Consider the following 25165-nt stretch of genomic DNA (forward strand, 5'->3'; position numbering starts at 1 on the left):
CCTAAAGAATGAAGTTATAAAAACCGCACCATGAAGACAGCTCCTTCAAGAGTGCTGCACATGAGATGCAGCTCTTAACGGTTTGTGGGTGACTGGGGAAGGCTAAGGGCATATGCTCATGTGCTAATCCAATGACACATCTTAAAGAGTCACTGCTGAGCCCTCTCAGTCCAACTGGGCTTCTTCAAACACAATACACACCTATGTTTACAGGGCAGACAAGCACGGATATAACACAACTTTGCAGATGATGGATGGGTATATTTTTCACCAATTGTATTTTTGAAGCAGATCAACGTTCATTTCCTACTAATAAATGAACAAATGTGACATTCTCTGATCATGTTGAAATATTATTCATGGAAGAGATGCTAGTATCTGAAGGTAAGAAAGGTAAATTTTAGGATTTTAGGATGTAAATGTCCGATACAGGGGAGTTAAATTTGTTGCATTTTCCTTGTGTTCACATTTTCACTATTTTCATGTATTAAAACTAGTTGCAGCCACCACAAACTATGATACTTCGTATTCTATGCAAATTCTGTGATTTGTTAAGTGATGTGACCAACTCTGTGATGGAGAAAACAGAAGGCTTAAATTGCTGCAGAATCTGTATCGTGATATTGCATGCAGGGCCATCTGCTATGCACTCAACCATCTGTTGCATTAGGAAAAAGGAAAAAAAAAAAAAGTCCACTATTTACTCAATTAATAGAGTCATCATAAACAAGGAATGCTGCAGATGAGAGTGGTGAATGATCTGCTTGAATTACAGATCCTGTTTGTATGTCATGGTAGAAATCATGAAGTGTATGTCTGGACTGATGATGTAAAATAAGTTAAAAGATAAATACAAACTAGGATGCCTTGTCATATTACCATAACATTTCATTTTATTTTATTTTAAATGCCATTGCTGTTCATTGTTTGGTTGTATGTTTTTCATTTTATTGACTCCTTTCTTTTTTATCAGGTTAACTGTGTTGATTGCATTTAATTAAAAAACATGCTGATTAACGTAATGCCTTTCTGCGACTTTTTGAATAGTATTTTGGACACTGAAGCTGGCTAATCTTCTTGTCTGATAATCTCATTTGTCTCACAGAGGTAAACGCTTGTAAACAAATGTTATATAACATTAACCCAATGAGTAGGATCACCAAACCACTGAATAGAGTTTGTCTTTACGTGTCTTTTTTAAAGTAATTAAAAAAATATTTTTGTGAATCCAACCAAAAAGAGACTAACTTCTAATCAGTGGTTAAGAATTCCCCACTTAAAAAAAAAAAAATATATATATATATATATATATTTCTCACATGACTACAGATGGTATTTCTAAAAAATATCTACTATCTCTAATTATCAACCAAATATAACAGATTCAATTTGTGGGAGATAAAATAGCCAGCGTAAAAATGTAAATATTTACAGATATTTTGTCTTAGCCATCAAAAAAAAAAAGGAGAGAGGGAAAAAGAAAACGTCACTATTACAGAAAAAAACCCGTATGATGCTTATGCAGACCATTAAAACATGTTGCATGCAAGAGGATTTACACACATGAATAAACCATTTATGGTCCATTCTCATATAGATATTGAATCAACTTTATAATCTGGGTGGTTGAATGTGTAGTGTACAAATTGTACAACCACCCCCCCCAAAAAAAACAAAAAAAGTGGTGCACTGTTACAGGGATGGTAAGTAAGAGATGAAAGAAAAAAATAAATAAAATGAAATAAAAAAAAAGAGGTAAGAGAATTTTTTAGGAGTATAAATTAGAGTATAAGACCTCTGGTGTGGATGTCCTACGGAGAAGAAAGGTGAGTTATATATTTATTTGCTGCCAAAGATGGCCTGTGAGTAAATCCCCCGAGAGAGATCACCTGCCAGGTGACTTCTGTATGTTAGTGGTCAAGCTTGTGGTTTCGGGTTTAATTCACATGGTACCGGCAGATGGCAGGCCTAAAGATTAACCCACTGTGCTCTAATCCCCCCTCATCTTGTAATGCACTGGGCCTGTCTGTTGTCACACAGGCTCTATCAGACATAAATGTGAAACACAATTAGCACACACTCCAAGTAGGCCCAGAAGGGACTTGTGGACATGCTACATATTGCGTGCAATACTATGTGGAGTTATAAACAAATGACCTTCATTGTATTTATCTGGTGTGATGATAAATATGACTTTTTTTTACGTTTAAACCTGCTGATAATTATCAGTACATACAGTTTGCAGGAAAAATCTGTGACTCTATGTGCAAGTGTCTCTGCAAAGACGGGTGCGAAAAATCATACTGACCAACGCTCGCTGTTCATCTGTAGTCATCTTCTTAGTTTCTAATCCTGCGCCTTCAATCAGCGGCACATGCTGACCTCTTTGTTCCTGTTAGGATGGAGCCATTAGGCTGCTCGTGGGCAAATCATTTGTTCATCACTTCAGCTGACTGCACCGTATGTGTTACCAGGTTTAAACTCTTGTCATCAATAGTCATGACTAGACTTGCATCTGATAGACTCAGTTTAACATCATGAGATACAACAGTGCAATATCTCAGATCATGCAACAACTTGTTTCAATGTTCAAAGTTTGGGTAGAATTTCAGCCACATCAGTCAACACCGGCCTGCTGATTGTTCCTAAAATTAAACTAGAACATGGGTGAACACGTTTATAGGCACAATGTTGTAGACATGATGAACACAGCACATCAAGGAACAAGGAAACCAAACTTTAAAACCAAAAAAAGCCAGAAGGGATTTGTTTATTTATTTATTTATCTTTTACTTTGGTTTATTTTTAATTTCTAAAAATAAAAAAATCACCATCGATGGTTTCTACATGGCATGAACATTATTGATCACTTGCAATGAATTGTCTTTATATGTATAAGAAAAAATGTGTGATTTGAATAATGTAAAGACAACCAATATAAGAAAACATCCAACATGGTATCCATTAAGTTTCCTTGTCTCTAAAGTCCATGGCATGATGATGAGAGAATGTTTTCCTCCGTGACATTTTCTTTGCTTGTGTGTGATTACATTACTTGGTTGTAGTTTAAAGCACATTTATGGCTGTTTATCAAGGAGCAATGTCGACAGAGAGAGAGAGAGAGAGAGAGAGAGAGAGAGAGAGAGAGAGAGAGAGAGAGAGAAAGAGCTCCAGGCAGAATTAGTTTGGCTGTCATCCTTTCATCTTGTACTGAAACGTGAGGGCTCATAAAAATGTCAAATGAACATGTTGACTACTACATAACCGTTTATCACTAAGACATCAATAACATTTTGGATTATAAGAATCCCAAGTACACTCAAAATACATCCACTGTATATTTAGAAACATTTATAAGTATGTTCATTTAATACATTATTGTATGTCCATTCCATCAAAAACAATGTTCGGACAAACTGTGGCTCCGGAAGTTTGTATTGTGTATGAAAATGATCCATCTAGACTGCGTTTTTAGGAGTAGTCAATTCAAAATGAGTAAATTGGTAAAAAATAAGTAAAGTACATTTGAATTTAATATAGGTAGAAAATAGAAATTTGGAATAATTAATAACCCACAGTATTTGTCTCACTACTGGATCGTTCTGGTTGTTAGAGCGCCTGTTTTCCAGATGCCCAATTAAGCTTCATGATTTTGAATTTTTACTGATAATCTCAACTGTGGTTTGCTAAGGGCCGAGGTTCGCTTTTAGTCCTGGTCCACTTTAAAACTAGGTCACCCCTTTAATCTCTCCATGTAAAGTATACTGTAGGTTCACAGCCTTTCATGTCATAAACCTCTGACAGTGCTTGCTGAACTAACACAGAGTCATGAATCATGCAAAATCCTGAAAGATACGATGTGAAACTTCGGCAAAAGTCATCATGGACTTTTCCAGAATGACCACTGGCAGTAATCCCACTAGATGTTACAATAATTTACAATGATTTATCACCCTGATAGTCATTGTGTTGTGTGTCTTAGTTTGAAGCTTGAAGACTCAGTTTGTCACTGGAAACTCAGTAACGTAGGACTATAAACAAATAAGCTTATATGTGCAACAGTAAAATAACACAGCTATATAAAAACCAATGAATAGAAATTAAAGTTAGAATATAAACATGAAACCAAATCCAATCGATTTTATTTTGCAGTTTGTGCCAATTTATCACATTAACATTAAAAATAGGCAATTAAATCTATTTCAAACTGATGTTTTTAAGCTAAGTGACAGTTCGTGTTGGTTAAAAGAAACCTGTGCTCTTTGGGTGCCTGTCCCTCTATAGGCCACATTCTTTTACACTGCTACCACCCTGTGGCTAAAAAGCGGTGGTGTACTAGATTTGTAAACAAAACAAAAAAAAAAAAAAAAACCCAAACACAATATTTGCACGTGTGTATTTATATTTAAAATTAGGGTGCAGCAGTGATAAAGATGATTGTTCCCCATTGTTGATCATACACAGTCCCCATAATATGGCTATAAAGAATATAAGAAACATAGAAGAAATCCACTACGAAGACTACATGTCTTTAGATACGTAGCAAACCACAACAGTGTGACTGAGAAAATGAAGCAGCTGAAAGGAAAACAACAATCATTCAGCTGAAGCCACTTGGGAAATTTGGGAATTAGAAATAGCACACACTTGCAACAAACTCAGAGTGAAGACAGATCCAACAAAATTAAAGTGCTTTTATTTATTTATTTATTTGTTTATTTTTTTTGGGGGGGGGGGGGTGATGGTGGATCACGTGACCGCGCCTACACAGGATGTCCCACGCAGTGACGTGAGCACGAGCCCAGCCAGCTCTTTCCAGCGTGGTCCCACATCACGTCAGAAAAGTTAAGAGGAAAAGTTTTGGAAGCGATCACATTTTTCAAGAAACATCTGATTTCAGTGTCTGTTGGGTGCTGGTAAATTCTTCATTTTGCCTTCATATATACATATCTATCACCACATTTATATTTAACTCACTATTTATATACGCTATCCAAATACAAATAGAGGTATATATATATATATATTTAAAAAAAAAAACTAAGAAAGAAGAAGAAGAAGAAGAAGAAGAAGAAAGAACCCACAGTTATTCTCATTTGCTGATGTTTCTGCAAGACGTCCGAGCCTCCTGGCTGCCTCTCATTCATCCGGAGAAGAGCCCGCGTCCGAGGACACAATGAAGCAGTGTGTCCTTGTCCGAGACAATGCAGCAAGATGTTCCGACGGGACGAGACTGTTTCTCTCAGGACCAGGGACAGCTTTTGCTCGATTGCAGAGAGAGACCAGCTAAAGGTTTGTAACATCTCAGCAAATGCTATTATTGTTGTTATTATTGCTATTATTGGCAGGACGCTGCCGACGCAACGCTCCAAACACGTAAATAAAAAGCAGAGCAACCTTTGGAGGCACAGATTGTAAACATCCTGCTGCCGTGCGCCTTAAACGCCACAAATGATGAATAATGATTGAGTCTACCGCTATGACCACTGCTGTCAAAACCCCAACATGACTGATGTGCAGCCACGTCGGTAATGATTGTGCAGATCTGGAGGCTGTGAACGTTGTGTAGTCCACTATAATCAATAATTCCCCGCAATGTAGATGAGAGTCAGTCATAAAAGCCATCTTTTTCCGATTTCAGTTTGAAGACTGGAAAGCATCATCTTCTCGTCAGAGATTAATATTAAGCAGAATTATTCATTAGTCTGTATTAATTCTGGTTCACTGGTGGGGATGTTGGAAATGCTCCTGAATTTAATATCCCCTCCCCCTAAACGATTGCAAGACTATTACATGGGCACCACACACACACACACACACACACACACACACACACACACACACACACTTGCACAGAGGGGGTTAGTATTTTTTATTTCCAAATGGGAAATGGTGGGCGATGACAGGCAAAGTAAAATCAGCCAATCACAGGAACATGATCAGCCCATTTACAAATGAAAATGATTTTCCATATTTGCCCACAGCAGTTCATTATTTACACAAACACCCTGGATGAACAGGGAAGCTTTCAGAGGGAATTTTAGCTTTCACCGTCTCTATAAGACGCTGCTTGAAGACTTTGAAGGCAGCCATTAATGTAATTTGTAGTGAGATGATAAACAGAGTGATGTGTGTTTCTGCTTGAGCAGACAGTCAGATTTGCCAAACGCTTCAGTGAGTCTTGAATATGTAAAAGTGCTCAGCTCAGTGTGCTTCAGCCTGACAGTTTGACGGCTATGGCGTATTAAGCTCAGATAATTGGGTGATATTTACTTACAGAGCACACAATCATTTCACAACGGCTTGAAAACTACGTCTCTTTTTCTCTTAACGATATGCTTTGGAGAGATTTTTCACTCTCTTGACAGGCCCAAATGGGATGCATGTCTCGGCTGTGTGTATGTGTGTGAGTCTACTACAAAGGGAATCTATTCCGAAATAAGTTTAAGTTTGAACAAATTCCTCTACTGAAGAATTTCAAATCAAATTCAGCGACGAAAAAGCTCCTTAGTTCAAAACAACTCAAAGGCGAAGTCTTTCTAAGTGCTTTGCCTCAACATTTATGAGTTCAGGTTGCCTGAATGGCCTTGAAACATGGCAGCATAATGCAAAACTCCCACATTATGAGAGAGATGATGAAAATGGACAGAAATTATTTATATTCAGCGTTTCTATCATGCCTTTATCTGCCTGCAGTATAGTATAATTAACACACTGGCATCTTAAACATTGGTTGTGACTTCCAGTTTCATAATGGGAGCGTTGAAAATCCCAGTAACAACTGGAATCAAAATTGGCTCTGTCCTTTGACTCACTGCCATGTGGCACTGCTCTCCTGTTTTTGACAGTACTGTAAACCATTCCTGTTTACATTACCCCCCCGCCGCCCGTCTGTCTTCTGCCTCTCTCCTGATCTCAGCTCTAGATTTTTTTCTGCAAGTCTAAGAACCGAGAAAAGCAACTTTAAATGCTGTGTGCCATGCAAACTGCTAATTATTTATGAGAATTCAAATCAATATGTCTCGGATAGCAACAAGACACTGGGTCACCTGAGCTTCATCTCTAAGAACTGAGATGTTTGATAGGTTGTTGTTGTTGTTGTTTTTTTTGCTCATACTTCATTGAATTAATGAATAGTGTGCGTACTTCATAAGAGGCCCATCTGTTGTACAATTTAATGGTCGTATTCTTCACATATGTTCATCTAGTTTAGACGTTTCCACATCCTCATAAACAGAAAAGTAGGGAGCAAAACGCAATGAGTGCTAATTGTTGTGTTTATTCTCATTTAAATGTCATTATGAACCTGAAATAATGTTTAATTTGCATGTTGATTTTCTCTTAAATTAGGTACCTCTCTTATTGCAGAACGAAGCTTTAGCCTCTGCCTGGACAACTATGACCAGCACACTGATTAAACACTAGACATCCAAATACCAGTCCCGGACTTAAGAATGAAAACCAAATATGCAATTTTCTTCATCTGTATTGTTGCCCTGGTCATCATCGAAAAGGAAAGCAATATCCTGTCAAGGTAAGAGAAAGAAATACGGAGAAAATGCAGTAAGTGACAGGAGATTATCAGGAGGGCCAGTTGATGTGTGAAAAAACAAAACAAAACAGATTATAAAATATGTACCAATATTGTGATACTGATTTCATATGGAAATCTGTCTTTGCATTTCATTCATCGATGTCCCCCTTTAGGGTCTCTGATAAACTGATCCAGAGACAGACTCCTCAGCAGACCCCACAGACTCCACTGGAATACAGCAACACAACACAAAATGGCTCCCTGACGGTGCTCAAAATGCTGCTCTCTAAACTCACTGGCACCAAAGGGATATACTCAAATATCTCTGGGGAGGAGGAGGATGGCCTGGACAATTTAGGCACTTACACTTCCAGCAGTGGTCGCAAGCATATCTTACTCTTGGCCACGACAAGAACGGGTTCCTCGTTTGTGGGGGAGTTTTTCAACCAGCATGGGGACAACATGTTTTACCTGTTCGAGCCTTTGTGGCACGTGGAGCGGATGCTGACCATGGCTGCAGAGGCCAACAATGGAACAGTGTTGGCAGGAATCTATCGGGATGTTCTTCAGGGGCTCTTCCTGTGCGATTTCTCTCCTCTTGAGAAGTTCATTTCTCCGCCACCTCAGGACCACGTCACCCCGGCTCTCTTCCGAAGGGAGTCGAGTTTATCGCTTTGTGAAGACCCTGTATGCACCCCGGTCATCAAAGATGTTTTTGAAAGGTATTGTACAGGAAGCTGGTCGTTTTCTTATGATGATGATGATGATGTTCTGTTGCAAGGCTTCCATAAGTAATTAATACTAAAGCTTTATGTTATGAATGACCAGCCTTACTTCTGAGCAGTCAGGTTTGAGTAATATGATATCCACAAGCTTCAGCTGCCATATGCTGCCAGGAGCAACACTGTAGCACATTCAAACAATATTTCAACATAACTGCTGACCTCATTCATGAGAATCAGGCATTTGTTTATACTCGCCAGACTGCCAGTTCTGCCAGACTTTCATGCCCATACAAGCTTCTTAAGTGGGTTCACAGCTTCAGCTATCATGGTTGTAAACCTGACTTAACTTACTGTATTAGTGCATTTTTCAACTGCACTGCTCTTGTCTTAGGTATCACTGTAGGACTCGTCGCTGTGGGCCGTTGAACCTGACTCTTGCATCAGAATCCTGCCTTTCCAAGCAACACCATGCCATAAAGACTGTCCGTGTGCGCCAGCTGGAAACTTTGCAGGCTTTGGTGGAGGACCCTCGCTTGGATGTGAGAGTGATCCAGCTAGTCCGAGATCCACGGGCCATCTTAGCTTCTCGCATGGTGGCTTTCTCTTCAAAGTATCAGACATGGAAAGCCTGGGCGCAGGACGGCCAGGTGCCTGAAGATGACGAGGAGGTGAAGAGGCTCAAAGGAAACTGTGACCAGATCAGGATGTCAGCAGAGGTGGGGCTGAGCCAGCCTCACTGGCTGAGGCGCCGCTATATGCTAGTACGTTATGAGGATATTGCTCGCTACCCTATGCAGAAGGCAGAGGATATGTACAGGTTCACGGGGATACCATTTAGTCCCCAAGCTAGAAAGTGGATTCTAAGTAACACACAGACCACACAGGAAGCCAGCGGCATTTACTCTACCCAGAAGAACTCATCAGAGCAGGCAGAGAAATGGAGGTTTAGCATTCCCTTTACACTGGCTCAGGTAGTGCAGCGAGTGTGTGGACCCACCATGAAGCTGTTTGGGTACAGGTTTGTGGATGATGAAAATATGCTGATCAATAAGTCCATCAGTTTGCTTGAGGAGAGACGGTTTCAGTAGTCTTAAGGTGACAAGCGTAGCTGTCAGTGTGCAGGTGAATAGGTAGAAGCTGTTATTGCACACACACAAAGTGGTATGCAAAGGTACTGGGGGACAGTATTTGGATCATACACTAACATTCAACAATCATGTGCCTCATTATAACAATAAAGAGCCACTTGATGAAGAATAAGTATTTATTTGTATGCTGTGTTCACTGAGGAGCCTGCTACTCTAGTTTTATGCCATGTTTCATTTATATGAAATAAGCATTGATGCCAAGCCTGAGATCATTATGTAAGATTTTACTGATAGTTGATTATGTTTAGATTTCAGGGATAAACTGAAGTGAAAGTGATACGTATATGGGTTTTTTGTGTGTGTGTGTGTGTGTGTGTGTGGGGGGGGGTGCTGTTCTTGCTCTTATCGTTAAAATAATGCTCATACTTAATGTCTCTTGTTCAACTCCTTTTATGCTTTCATAGATCTGAACTAGATTAGTTGAGTGATAAGATCACAGTAGATTAGACCTGATGTGCATAGATGACGCTTTAGATAACTGACTCAGGTAAAGTAAATGCTGAATTGCTGTACGTGGTTTCTTCGTGGGGAGTATTGATATCCTTGTGTGTGAACAGTTTAATCTGTCATATCTTAAACCAAATGCCAATTCCGAGCAGTTCTCTTGGGAAGGCAGTCACACGAAAATGTCACAGAAAAAACATAATGATGGATATATTGTGTAACACTCTTAAGGTGAACTGAAACAAGCTACCATCAAAGAGAAAGTCTTTACCTTGGATACCTAAACGCTTCTTCAACATTCAAGTGCTGTTTTCCCTGATAGCTAAAGTTAGATACAGAAGCTGCAGCAGCCACAGTTGCATTAATGTATTCTTAGTACTGTTTCCCAGCCTCTAAGTAAAAAGGCAGTTAAGGTGTCATTTTACTAAAGCACCATCTTTGACAATAACCTAATTGGCTGCTAAGAATGACAAGGTGAAAACTGACCCACATATTGGATGCCAGATGAGTGAACTCATGGATGCAGGAAGAAAAAAGTGAAAATAATCAAGTGAGTAGTTTTTCCCCCTCTTTTGATTGACTTCCAATTTGAAGAACTCATTCACACATTGAGACAAAATTCAGCATTACATTGTGAGATTCTTGTATTTCAATGGATTTGTTGACAAATATATTCAATGTATGCAACTGAATTAATGTGGCCTGTCAGTGAGCCCTCTCAGTGAGACCCAGGTGCTGTTGCGTTGACTGTGACTTTTAATGGCATATAAAGGTGTCCACTGTGGCTCTCGTTCAATGGCAGCATTGTGTTCAGTTTGGTCAAGGCACTGCTGAAGCTGCTGCACTGCTCTTGGAAAAGGAGCATACATTAGAGGTATGTATGGTAACTTAGTGTTAAAACATGGGTGTGAATAGTCCCAGGCCATGAGCTGCCTAGATTCACTACTGAAGTATATATATATATATATATAATACTGTGAAATATAAATGCAACTGGAGCGATGGGCGTCATGAAAATATATATTCAAATAACAAGACAATAATAATATGGAAGCAAGGTTTTGCTAATTTTCTTTGGAACTGTGAAAAGTTGATGTATTGATCTTGATAGAAAAATGATTGTCATCTGCAATGAATACTTTTATGGTCGACAATATATCCAATTAAATCTAAAGTCTGATCTAAGTCTCCAAAATAGACATGTTAAGGATTAAAATGAAATAATCAGCTGCAGGTGAGTGTACACATCAGTATAGAGATCAATGAAGTATCATAGTTTCTGCATTTCTTTTAAAGCCTTTTTAGTAGAAGAATAATAATAACGATTCCACATTTGGACTATTGGACATGAGCTGAGCAGTCCTCCTTTAGAGATTCCACCAGAAATATCACAATGTATATTTAATCACTGAAATGTAGGGGTTTTGTTAATATGGTTAAAATGAAGATTACTGTGGGATTTTTTTTTTTTACTCAATAGCATTCTCCCATTGCAGTTTCTCATCCAAATGTATGCTGTTGCTAAGGATCCCCAAAAGGCTGAGTTGGAAGTAACTCGGGGGGGGGGGCAAAACAAGGAGCCTATTCAAGTCTGCATTCTTTCTGCGTGTTTCGTGCCCCAGCTGAGAGAAAAGTGGAGTTGGAGTTAACAGCTGTTGGTCAAGCTGGTTTTCTCCCATCATATCCCTTGATGGTGAATTTTCCCGCTGGAGCACAACAGATGTTTCCATCCCGTAAGAGGAAAAGCTTTGGTGATAAGCCGCAGAAGAGCCATGTCCACCACCGCCATTTGGAGAGTCAGTGCAATATTGATCAGGATGTAAAGCCACAGTAATGAGATCTTACCCATACCCCGCTGACCCAGTCATCAGTCCGTCATGTCACAGCTGATGTTACACTCCCATTTTATGCCATTATGTTACAAATGACGTTTACCAAAGTTATCATAAAATAAAGAAATCAACCTTGATAACTGAGGAGGAACGTTCTGTTTTACTTTTGAACCTACCACCTCGGAGCCCAAATATCTGATCTTCAAATTTCCATTTGCGGCATTATTCAACATGTGTGGTTCTCAAAACATGTTAAGAAGATATATTTATTTTCTTGCCTGAACCTTTCTTTTGTGTACTTTTCATTGGAATGATTCCAAAGAAAAAAAGGCCGTTCGTATCCTGCTATACTTTGTGCTGTGATTTTAGTGACGGTGATGTCAGGGTAGACTAGAGGAAGAGAGCAGGTAAAGGTTTACACAGATGAGCTAACAGTACAATCAATATGACCATATGTTGAGAGCAGTCACAGCCAGACTTGCAACATCTTGATTCAAGCAACCGGCAAACATTAAAGAAAATGATCAAGTACAGACTGCAGTTCATAGTTCGCCCACATGGATTGTAAGTTTTTCCCCTCAAGTGACAGGGGCAGGAAAAAAATTTGTGTAGGTTGATGTGGTTTCCATTTTGAAAATGAAAACAACAGCTTGAATTTCACAAGACAAAAATGGAGAGCTCAGTGAAACAAATTCAGCATCTCCTTGCTCCTCCAACACTGAGGTCTTGCTGGCAAAACACAACCTGTCTACATGTATCTAAAAACAAAATATAAAGGAGGCAGCCGTCTATGAACGCAAAAAGCACTGTGACTGCACATTGTCTTTGTATGAAGTCAAACTACGTAAAGAACAGAAATTATTAACTGACAATATTTTATGAAATTTGAGTCTGATCCGATACCTGCTAATTTAATATTTTTGCAAACATGCACCTGAAAATTAGGCATGTTTCTGGGCTGAAAAAGGTGAGTGGAGGGAATCTGCCGATCTGACTCATTCATTTCTGTCTGAGAACGCAAGTTACTGTACCAACAGAATGCACACTGCGCCCTTGTATGTACCCACAGAATCAAAGACTCTGCTTGTGCTGTGTAAGAGAAGGGAGACGGCTAAGGAAACAGAAGCCCAACCCAATCCCAATGGACCTTTTCTTGCTTCCACCCACCAGCCTTTTTTTGTGTGTGTCTCTGTCCTGGCCTTTTTCTCTTTTGGGATGATATCATCCACGTCCAGTGTCACTGGATCACTATGCTCTAAGTCTGGCTCTCCACCCCTCATGCAAACACACACGCACATGCAAGACGACACACTCTGTACCCCTACCTTTCTCTAAGCACACTCCATCTCCTCTTACTAGCTGCCCCTCATTGGAAGGTAAATAAATCCTGTGGTTGGGGTAGAACACAGAGTGCCCTCATGTACCTCTGGCGTTATGCTGCCTGAAAGAGGCCTTGTGTTTGCCTCCTTTAGGGTGGCTCCACTCAGCAGTGGCCCTGAACAGGTAGACTACTCTGTGGAGCTCCCAGGAATCATAGCTAAAGAAAAAAACATAGCTTGACACTTGAACCCAAATTGTAACTAGTGAAAAATCCCTGATATAACGAAGGTTAGATTATGGCTGTGTAGTGCTAAAAGCAGCTTTTAGCTCCTGTGTGTCCAGCAGAGGGCAGTATACCCCACATGATCACCAGAAGTGCTTTTATAACTGTATGTGCATAACATGCATGACGAGATCCATATATATCTTCATTTCTCATATGGGCATATGCGAATCTCGGGGGGAGGTGCTCTCTCATATTTTGTGCATATGCTCAGATGTGTGACGGTAATTGCTGCTGTTTTATCTTGGTCATTGCAGGAGTTTTTGCTGCAGCTGAAAACAAAACAAGTTGGCTCCTGCTTATGCCTGTCCATCTTCTATCTAATGTTTGGCTCTCTTCTCCCTTCAATGCATCCCTGGATCTCAATGGGGCGGAAGTGTGAAAGATGTCCACATCAAAGAGGGTGCAGGGCAGCACTAATCCACAAATAATGACAGGCAGGCAGGCCTGAGACACACATGTTCCCTTGCTTACTAATCGGACAGTATAGAGTAATCTCTGATGAGGATTGGCTAACAGCATAATGCCTGCAGTACAGATGAAGATGAGTCAGAATCGTTATGGTGAACTTAGGAAGACAGTTTAATGTTTAACATCTTATGCTTTTTATAATGAAGGGGGAGTGTGTAGAGCCAAATAGGATTTTAAATGTAATTTTTTATTTATTTATTTATTTTTACCAAAGAGAGAGAGACTAGCCTACTAGATTTGTCCTCTGTCATGAACAGGCGGACTCAAAGTGGACAACAACAACACTTCCTGTTTAGAAAGCAGTAGAAACACAGAGAAAATATGTGAAGTGTTTTACAGACAACAGCCAGTAACAATTATTTACATTTAGTGGCCTTTCTAAGGCTGTGAGAATAGTTATTGACATAATACTTAAGCCTAACCTGAACCCAGAGTTGATTCTAACAGGACTTGCCAAAATGTTCCTCCAATGATGGATATGACGGAATATTTGTCCACACTACCACAGAAACACACACACACACACACACACACACACCTTTTTAACTCAGATGGGCAGACCTTGAGGGGAAATTCTTCCAGACTCACCTGTACCATTGTTTCTTCTGCTCTTCCTGTGTGAGGAGTCTGTGTTGTTTGAATACAATGGGGTCAGGCAAATCACAGAACCTGTCAGACAGACACTCCATCATTGTGACAGCAAGGACAGACAACAAACGGCACAAATGCTCACTGCTGACTGACCCCATTTTTCGTTTACTTGCCATTTTTATGATGGTGCTGTTGCACAAAATGAATATGGATCTTGATTTGGAAGTTAGATTTGTTCTTGTATCCTTTTTCACTTTCTTAGCTGTAACTAAGAATGCTGTGTATTTTTATTGTGCTATCTGGCATGACTTGATAACACAAAGTGATGCAGATTATTTGTATGTTACATATGTTGAAATCACATACATGCAACTTAGTAAGGTAGCAATAGTCCACTAAAGGGAATTAAATTGAAATAATAGTACTAATACATATCTATTTGTCTTGAATTTTGCCTTTACATGAGTTGTAGATAAATAATCTTATAATAAATAATCTTCTTATGCTGTCAAAGTATGACAGTTGTTGAGAATGACCATCTTAAGCCAACATGTACAAAACTAAGAAAAACATGTAACTGATATTGCAAAACTGGTATCAGCATTCTCAACAGAAATCGATATCCTACGATATTCTGACATCCACTAAGTAACACTAAGCCCTTCCATTCACATCTCAGTCTCTAGAGCAAACTTCACAGAGGCAGCCAGGTTGTGTCAAACTGACATGAAACAAAAGGTAACACTGTGCAGGAGAAGATCTTCCAGATGCCAAGCCCCATAGGAAAGGTCTATCTCTAGTGCCAAAGTTGGGGATTAAAACTCACACTGTGGGAATGTCATCTTTGTCAGACAACACAATTGCATCACTGCGACCATCTTCATTAAAATTTGATCATGTTTCCTCCAGAATAAAGGCTTTCATTCAACTGAATTACTTTAAGGAGTTTGAGAAATGTTGTTTTAAGACTACTAATCAGATAAATCGTGATACCTGTGGTATTTATGTTCTGTTAGTCCAAACCTCACCAGCCTCAAATGCAAATGCAAGAAAATACTAATGAGATGGCAACACTCTTTCCTCTCATCATGCCATTCCTCTTCAGTACGCCCTTGTCCTGAGGTGTACCCCATCTAGGTCAACCCCAGGGCTCTATAGACAACTCTGTTACCTTATCCTACGTTGTTTCCTCTGTACCCCCCTGTCAGTCAATCTGCTGGATCTCAAGTTGCATGAACTATGATTAGCGATTTCTGCTCTTATGAATCCACCTCCTGCATATTTCATGTCCCAAGTTCTTTTTGACTGCTCCCCGGAGAGAACTTGAGAGGGGAGTCCCATCGTCCAACAAAACCCACAGGGCTGCCTTGAAGTGGGAGTGAGAAAATAATGCTGCATTTTTAATTATCCAAACATTGTATGATTTATAATTGATGAGGGGATGATCACGATCCAGGTTTGCCCTGCTCCTCTCAAGAAAATGAAATGGTGTGGAAAGTGTTGGGTCATTAGACCGTTGGGATCCAGTTCTCTACTGAACCAAAGACTAAGTACGACAAAGCAATGCAGAGGAGATCCCATACACTGACCAAAATGGAGCAAGCATTTTTCCTTCCCTCTGTTCAGGTTGCTATTGTGCACCTGAGTTATGCTGAGGTTTGCCATTGGAGAAGCCTTCTCTGGTTCATTGAGAGACGTGTTAACATGACAATTCATTTGGACAAAATAAAGTTCTTGAGGAGAAATATGGTGCCAAAGGGTTAGAAGAATTAACATTCAATAAAGATGACTTCAAAGAATTGTATTTAAGGGACAACTTGCATTAAAAACTGTTCAAGAGATTTTAAATTGTTCCAGCCCCTCAGGGCACCAGGGTATGGGGAAACAGTTTACAGTTTTCTTAATCGCCGTGTTTTCATCTCCAGACAGGATAGTAATGACCAATTCTGAGTGACTGACCATGGGAATGGGCACAGCTTAAATCCCCTTCATCCCAGTCCCTGTGTGTGCTTAAGTCTCGCTCCCAAACTGCACACAAATACACACATACACACATTCAGAGTTAAGCAGTTGAGTCTGCTTCATGGTGTAGTCGCCCTTTGATTCACCGCTCAATGAAACTTGTGACTGTTTTAATTAAGGGGAAAAATACACTGACAGTGTTGCACACGGAAATCCGCCGCCATGCACATAAAGGGTGCTAATGCTTTTCTTCCTGTCGACACAAGGCTGGCCTCCTTTTGTCAGAATGACTATTCACTTCTCATTCATTTTCTTTTCCTCTTTCTTCTGTTCTTAAGTAGTAACATTGCATGAGGTCTGAAGCTAAATGATGGGAAAGACATATTAAAGGCTCAGCCAGGTGATATAAAGCTTCATGTGACCAGTTGGCGATTGGCTTTTTTTTTTTTTTTTTTTTCAACACAGACATATTTTTCTTCTTTTTGTTCTGTTTGCGACAGTAATGTCATACAGGCTCTTTAATATTGGCGGAAAGAACAGAAAGGAATAGTTCACCCTTTTTTAAGTTGTTTGGTGTGCCTCAGGGCTGGAGGAACACGTCTCGGGTTTCATACAAGAAATGAACAATAGCCAATTCTCATCTTTACTTTTACAGAGATTTTTAAAGTAATTTCATATCTTCTTGACTTGTCAGTGTGCCGTAGACCTTTAAGGCTCAGGTTTTGTACTGTTTAAACTTTTCACTCGTTTAGACGGTAGCTAGTTAAGTACTGGAGATGAAATGCACTCTCTGGCCATCAACCAGCATCCCAAACAGCTGACAGCTGTCTGTGGGTTCCCATGTTAGTCACAGAGGTACAGCTCTCTGTCATTGTGGTATTTGGACAGATGTTTCACAGAGGTTTGTGTATGCTGGTGTGTGACAAGTCCTCCCTTCCTCTGGGGATCAATGTCTGTCCTGTTCTCTTGCAGATCTGATGTTTATCTGCTGGTGATCAATCACAGTGTTGACAGCATGAGGGTTAGTGTTACCATCGCTACTGCCTCTGAGTGGGCATCTGCAGATTGAATACAAAGAACAGGTAACGTGGGGCTGATATACACAGTGTCCCGTTGGAATTATAAGGTTTTATGATATTGAGATATAAATTTGCTTTGATATTTAAGATATCAAGCGTTAAAGTTTTCACCTGACTTTAAGCAAAACTGAAAGTTTGAGTCATTTTCCTTTTTAGATAAGTCCAAAAAGTACCTATAACTTTAGACAAAACATCTCACATAATGGAAATATGTTATTCACATATTTTGATTCCTTAATATGTGTATTTCAATAAATATCAAATAAAAATATATCTATACATACATACAAAAGACAATATTGGAGTATATACTTCCTTAATTTGCCAGTATACATTTATAACAATAATAATAATACATTGCTGAATACATCAGTTATATCCATGAGCTCAGAAAAGGTCAAACTAATATTACCAGAAAGACTAGAGTATTCCTCTAAACAGACTGGATTCAACCACAGATCTTCACTTTTAAAAGACAAAAGAAATGTAATACTGTACAGGCCAAGTTACTGGGTCTCCCATCCCAAAATAAAGCTCCCGCACTGTAAATGGCCACTTAAAATAAATCACAGCGAATGGGCCCAAGTTGGGACTTTTTTGTCGTTAATGCGGGTGTCAGTAATCCTCCTTTTGCCTCTTCAAGTGATGTTTTTAGCCCGAGGAAATGCTTGACCAGATTCCTCACTTACTGCGTAGAAACAGTGTAATCTCTCAATCCTTGACACAGCAAATAAACACTGCACAAAAAGAGAGCCCCGCAACTTTATCTCTTACTTCCTTCCACATTGTCTCGTTGACAAGTTTTCAGGGGGACCTCACCGAGGAGAGAAAAGAGAAGACACATTTCTTCAGTAACAAACCCAAAGGGGCTGTGGCAGGGACTGAAGGTTAAGTGCATGTACTAATACTCACAAAAAGGAACTTAACACCTCAGGATATGATGGCGTTTCATATGCTCATTCACAGCCTTCCATTTGGTCATGAGCTCTTAAAAGAGGGAAACTGAAATGTTATCCTGTTGCACAAGATAGGAACGCTAATGGGACGTCAAAAGAATCAGATAAATTGGCTGCTTGATGATTTATGCAATAATGTAAAGACTATAAATCTGAAGTTCGTCATATGGAAAACAACAGCACTGCCTTAGAGTGAAAGCTAATCCACATTGAGGAGCATCTTATTTTGGACTTCTTTTGTATCCTCGATGTCACTCAAATTGCTGTAACCACAGCATCCAATTGGAGGTTAATGTCCGTTAACCTTTTCTCATAAATTATTCCTTGAGATACCTGAACTCCCACTCCTCCAGCTGCCCCCCTCCCCATTTTACTTGGACACAAGACAACCTTTCCCACAGTACTGATGTGTCTCAAATTAGACCAAAAAGACAAAACAAAACAAAAAGACACTGAGCAATTTTTGGTCAGATCTTGAATGTGTCAAGCTCCTGTGGATTTTCTGAAACATCTTCTACTTTTAAATAGATGCTAAATTCATAAAATAAACATTTCATTTCAGATGTTCTCTCACTTAGTTTGTTTAATAATTTGTTGATTCCCGTTACGTTTGCACATTATTGGATTTTGTACATTACTGAATTTCAAATTATAATGAAAAGTATAAATTAAATTATAGAACCAGAAAACTTGGATTTACAATATATTTAATATTAACCATTTGACGTTGAATAATTATTATTTCATAATTTGCTCGTTGTCTTCAGCCAATCTGAGCTGAGTTGGCTCCAGCACCCACACAACCCGGAAACGGATAAGCAGTAGAAGATGAACGAATGATTGAATGAATGAATACTTATGAATATTATGTATAAGCAATACTACTGCCTTCAATTTCAAGGGTAAACCTGAATATGATGCAAGTTGTGGTATTGTATTTAAAAAGTGAGAAAGGGAGATCTGTAGACTGTGTCTGATGCCCAGGGGGCAGTATTGCCTGAATATAATCCAGCACGAACCACAATATTCTATATATTAACTCCTGAAGTTGCAGGTATAATTCTTAAATATTTCCTAGAGAGGTTGAGAAAAAAAAATGCTGATCATCTCACATAGAGATTTACCAGTAAAAAGCAGTGAGGACCATGCCTGAGGAATTCTGGCTTTGTTTTTTTTTTTGTTTTTTTTTTAAATGTCCAACCTGAAAACAAGATTTGTTTATAGGTGCTGCTGAGCTAATGGATTGGAGTTGAACAGACAAAGCATAAAGCAGGTTTGATAGAGATACAACACATCCTGAGGCCCAGGATCAGCAGCACTAATGGGATTAGACCTGCTGCACGCACACACGTACGCACTCCCTCACACACCAAATACCAAGGTGTGATATGGCAGAGAAGCACAAACAACATTCACTCAGAGTCAAAATAATCCCTCATTTCAAATGAGAAATGTTGTTTAAATTTTACCTGTAAGCATGTTTTTATTGACATGAAATCTTCTCTCCATAGCTGAGGGGACTTTTCATGTTGTCCTTTTTTCTTGCGCCCCTAAGGGGCAGCAGAGGCCTGCATTAACCATAGGTGTGTTTGAGCAGTGACTGTCAAGTGGGACCCTTCTGCTTCCTCAATGAACAATACAGCAAAAAGGGACAAAGGACCAAAGTTCATAAGTCGCGCAACATAAAAATCTGCATCAAATGTACATAGTTTTATTCGAGGGGGACGCGATTTTTGTTGTAATTTATATAATCCTTGTTATATTGCCTTTCTTGATGATTAGAAAAGTGGTTGCCATACATTGCTGCAAATACACACACTTCGTTTGCAGAGCTCTTTTTCTGTCTTTCAGCGAACAGGTTGATATGGTGAGACAGAGCTGCTGGGTGGGCTCCACTGCGAGACTGCAGGGCCCCCGGTTCAAGGCTATCAAGTGAAATGTTCTTAAAAAAAAAAAAAAAGACAGAGGGAAAATTAAATGAGCTAAAAGTTTGGTGATAAGCAAGAAACGTGGGCAGTTCTCTGGGTCGGGCTGTGGGATGCGACAAAGATTAATAAAGAGAGAAGGTCTGCGAAGGGACGGTGAGGTTAGCTGGAGGGCCAGACAGGGCTAGATGAAAGTGGGAACCCTCTCCCACAGCTGTCAGCAGTTTTTAATGTGAACTTTGCTATTGATTGGCAGAGCTGGCCAGGTTCTACAACCACACTTTCCCAGTTTGGCGACCTCTAGTTTCTACAGTATTGGATGGATTGTGTGTTATGAAGAGTCCAGCATCAGGTTTGTCAACTTGTCAATATATGTACACTGAAACTACGGTTGTTACAACTCAACTAATCAAAACGTATTGTCTCATCATTTTTTAATATTGTTGATCGTGCCAAGTGCTGCTTTTCATTTTTGGAGGAAAGAACTGCCATTTTTGGAGTCATGAAATGTAAGTTTACTGTAAAATATTTTTTACAGTATATTTTTTAGCTCTTGGAAGGCTCCAAAGAGCAAGACTGAGCATGTGCCAGTCTATATAAAGTGTGTGAAATCAGCATCTATATTTATCTCGCATACAAGTCATGTTCCATGTAGAATTACAGGAATATTTTGCCTTTACACTGCACTGTAATTGAATCAAGCCATGATCTTTCATCCCTGTAGTTATTTTAAGACATGAATGACACAACAGAAATTGAAATTCACCCCTCCCCCTTTACCCATTTCAACAAAAGGTCAGAAATTCAATCACCACTGCTGCTATTGCTGTAATAATATGTATGGGAAACAGCCACAGTTACTGACCGCCAAATTCTTTGGCTGCCTGTGGTCATTTTGTCTTGCCTAAGAACAGAGGCGTCTCTCACTGGAGTTATCCATTAATCCCAGCGGGCTGAGAGTGTGACTGCACAACACCAAGAGATCCTTTACTCTTACCTCTGTTTCTAATAGTATGTTGTTCATTTAAATCACCCTGTCAGCAGTGAAAAGTACTATGCTGAGACTTTATTTCGATTCAGACATTCACAATAATTGAACAATCTTTATAATTTTTTTTTGTTTGTTTCTTATTACATACATGAAGTCTTTTAGGGGCACATGATTTAAAAAAATGTTGAATATATTTCTGTCAGCCAGCACTTAATTAAAAAAATATTTTTATTATTATTTTCTCAAAATCGATCAGTTTTAAATTGTTAAATGTACAGTACATTCATTCAATGTGTACAATCGTTATATATATATAACAAGGACTGTTGTGTCTCTTGACTAGTATATCTAACTGTTGGACAAAAGCTGCATTTCTTCTTTTGTTTTATACAGGAAGACTTTGCTACTGAGCCAACTATACATCAGATAGATTGGAAGAACTTTTGCAAGAAAACAAACGAACGAAAGTTTAATCTTGTGTCCATTCCGCACTGACACAGTTTGACTCTGTTGCCCAGCATTGTGTTTTGATCTTGCAAACCCCATCAGCAACATAGTTTCATGCTAAAGAATTTGACAGTGGAAGGAGCCAGTAAACGGAGAAATATTTTGGATAAATGTGAGATAAGAAAGAGTGGGCATAATGTTACCACCATGACAAAAGAGTGAGAGAGGAGATGCAGATTGGGAGAAAATAGTGAGTGAGGTAAATGGAGGAACTAGAGTTCGGTTGAAGTAAGAAGCCTCATTAATGCACTGTCACAGCTTTCATTAGCCTCCAAGAACGAGCTACGCCAATATAAATCAGAAAGAAAGAGATGTAAGAAGAAATTACAGCAATCCAACCCAAAAGACAATCAACAGATCAGCAGCACTGAAAACTAAACCCCGGGATTTTATGTGGGTGTAGTTTTACTACACAAGTGGCAGTGAATTAGCCTCTGTCTTAAACGCACTGTGAGTGAATCGGTGAGGAACTTACAGAGCAGCTTGTGACAGATAACAGCCTACTCATCGACCCCACATGCTGTTGCAGTTCACTCAGAGGGAACAATAATATGCACAGATTAATTTTCTATTTCTAGTTTTGGTGCTCACTTCAACAGAGTTACCTCCTCATGAATTGTAAAAAATTATTCTTAAAATAAAAATGAGTGAAAAAAGAAATGCTTCTTGCGTGTGTCTCCTCAAATGTGCCTTATTTTTTCTGTTGTGAAAGAAAAGCAAATGTTTCCCATTGGGATTTATTTTTTTTTTTGCCAGTATGCTGCTGTTTCTTGCAGCAGGCATTTTTAAACCCTTGCATCTATTACCTTTCACAGGGTAAATACCTAATGCTGGAAACATTTGTCAATGTATGCAGCTGGCTGAACAGAATAGATTATTAGGAAGAGAGGGGAAAAACACACTGCTTCTCCAAACAACACAAGGCATGCCTTTCAAAGTGTTTCTCTACCACAAACATAAAGAAACTGCAGGAACACAGTGGCACAACTGGCTATTTAAAGTGCCATTCATATTCACTAACAAGCCCATTAAACATTAATAATGTAAATAAATTTAAACCCTTGTAATAGTTAAATCTAATTAATTATTTACAGGTTATAAAGCTCATATAGGAAACACAAAGTAATTACAGAAGGCAGACAATAAACAAGGAATAAACACATCTGGAATTGTAGCTGTTGGACCAGAGATTGTGTTTGTGTGTTTATATGTATATCTATGTGCGTGTGTGTGTGTGCAAAATGTGATAAGTTGTTGTGTAAGGAATTTATGCAGTTTGCATTGTGGTGTTTACATCAAGCCTCATTAGAGATTTATGGCTGATGCACTGCAGTTCATTCAGCTAGAAATGCTGGGGTCAACACGGTGGGAAGGCACATCAGTGGAAACACTTATTGTAAATTATTGAAAGAGTAGAAAAATACAAATTACTGAATACCAAACGGGCTCAAAAGCAACACTGAAAGGGGAAGCTTGTGGTACAGAGGCATTGGAAAATAAAATTGTATGTATATGAAATGAATCATTATTATTAATGTTTTTACGAAAAAAAAAAAAAATCAATCATCTCAGAAGTAGGATTGAATTTATGATAAGTAAGCCTTTTTTTTTTTTTAAATTAATATTCAGTGCAACAGAAGGGAAGTACACAGTAAATCTAGTCTAAATTCAAAGAAACAGGAGGAGGCACTAATATAGTGACTTTCTTTGCTGGGTGAAACATTTTAAAGTCTCTTAAATATTCATAATGACTCAGCCACTGGCAGTAGCCGTCTATAGTAGGCGACACACAGCTAAAATGAGCCTGGCAGTAGTAAAGAAAAACTAAAAACATCAATAGTTTACTGGCCTGCTGTTGAGTCCTGTGGCCAGTGTTGTGCAAACAGCAGAAAGTTGCGGCGTGTGAAGGGTAATGGGACATCCAACGCCAGGGGACAGCAGGCGGCAGAGTCACACACCGCTGCCGAAAGAAAGATGAAGTAATCTCAGGAAACAAGTAGACACACTCCACTTCGAATTTCGCCCCAAACAAGATTAAAGTGACATTATTCTATGAGAGTGTGGCAAGAGTATTAATCTTACACATAGAGGCAGAGGCTAGACAAACACAGGCTGGCTGCACGAGTGTGGGAGCACATTCTTTATTTTGTCAGTATATGTTGGGCTTCAGAAGTAGCCGAGAGAGCACCATCATCTCATTTCACGAAGCACGGACAGGGCCATTACCTCCTCTTTTAACTGGTTGGACAACATTTCATGTCTGTAAATGTTATGTAATAGAGCAATTGTGGATTTTACTAACATTACGTTTGACATGTTGGTGTTGCAGTTGACAGGAAAGTTTTTTTGTAACTTGTAATCAATGTGTGCGGCTGAAAGGGGATTTGTAAGCTGATACATAATTTTCTTTTTTTCTTATTATTTGTCCGTTCGTTTACCTAGGGCAGTACAGATGCTAATGCTGAATGGAATTTGCGTGGAACCAATTCACGATAAAAAACTTGCGACACATGACACTGTTTTTCATATTTATATGCGTCTGTCTTGGTCAAGCACGCTGATGCATTCACACAGACAGTTCAACATGGAACAAAGATGTGAACGTTAGAGCAGCACAGTAGCTATGAGTAGAAGTAAGTTTGGCCTGACAACCAAAGAATACCCACCCATGCCATTTAGGAATTCATCAGTCCCAAATCTACTAAATGAGCGTTACATTGAGGTTTTGTTTAGAACCTGTTGCATAAATAAGCCAGTCCCTAAAACCCCACAGAGAAAGACAGAGCTTTAATGAGTGGGGTTTAAGCCCCTCCACCCAAGTACTCCTCCAGCCTCAGCTTGGTCTCCTAATGAGCCATCATCATGCAAAACTGCCAGCTTGATACGCATTAATTGGATTTTCACTTTTTCACCAATTAATTGACCAGCATTGCCATGTTGGCCAGCCTCCGAGGGCTTCTAAGAAAATGGGGAAGCTTCCCCTTTTTACTCTGACTGGCTCTAATAGCCACTGACTGGAGAGAGGAAGCATTTTTCCTTTCTTTTCTTCATTACTACTGAGATCAGCTATCTCATTATAGGCTTATGACATTTGTTGGAGCCAATCCCTTTTGTGGAGAGAAAACAGTTTGTGTGCTGCTCAGTTGAAGCCTTTACAGTTTGTTAACCTGCCTCTGCCAGTGCCAGGGCCCCCGAGGGGAAAGCCTGATGTGCAGTGAGTGACTCAGATTCCTTGCACCCTAGAGGACAGACCACAGGGTGAGGGAGAGCAATCCCACGCCGCCTTGTTCAACAAGCACCAAAACAAGGAATGAATGCAGCCATGGCATTTCACAACAGTTATTTGATATGTTGACACATCAGTGGTGTTTCGAATTCTGTCAAGGGGATTTTGTTC

The 25165-nt window shown here is 39.4% G+C and overlaps 1 protein-coding gene across 3 annotated transcripts; it reads left to right on the forward strand.

The window, feature by feature from the left end:
- The first annotated feature begins 4825 nt into the window (after positions 1 to 4825).
- Positions 4826 to 10645, forward strand: chst3a (carbohydrate (chondroitin 6) sulfotransferase 3a). 3 transcript variants are annotated; one of them, XM_029520616.1, is made up of 5 exons: positions 4826 to 4916; positions 5116 to 5292; positions 7369 to 7534; positions 7708 to 8256; positions 8651 to 10645. In XM_029520616.1, the coding sequence occupies exons 3-5, from the start codon at positions 7455 to 7457 to the stop codon at positions 9345 to 9347; spliced, it is 1326 nt and encodes a 441-aa protein (XP_029376476.1). In that variant the 5' UTR covers positions 4826 to 4916; positions 5116 to 5292; positions 7369 to 7454; the 3' UTR covers positions 9348 to 10645. The 3 variants fall into 3 exon arrangements, with proteins under 3 accessions (XP_029376476.1, XP_029376474.1, XP_029376473.1); XM_029520614.1 differs by having other exon boundaries at positions 4839 to 5292; positions 7351 to 7534; XM_029520613.1 differs by having other exon boundaries at positions 4839 to 5292.
- The last annotated feature ends 14520 nt before the right edge of the window (positions 10646 to 25165 follow it).

Source organism: Echeneis naucrates, chromosome 15, assembly GCF_900963305.1.
Source record: "Echeneis naucrates chromosome 15, fEcheNa1.1, whole genome shotgun sequence".
Lineage (NCBI taxonomy): Eukaryota > Metazoa > Chordata > Actinopteri > Carangiformes > Echeneidae > Echeneis > Echeneis naucrates.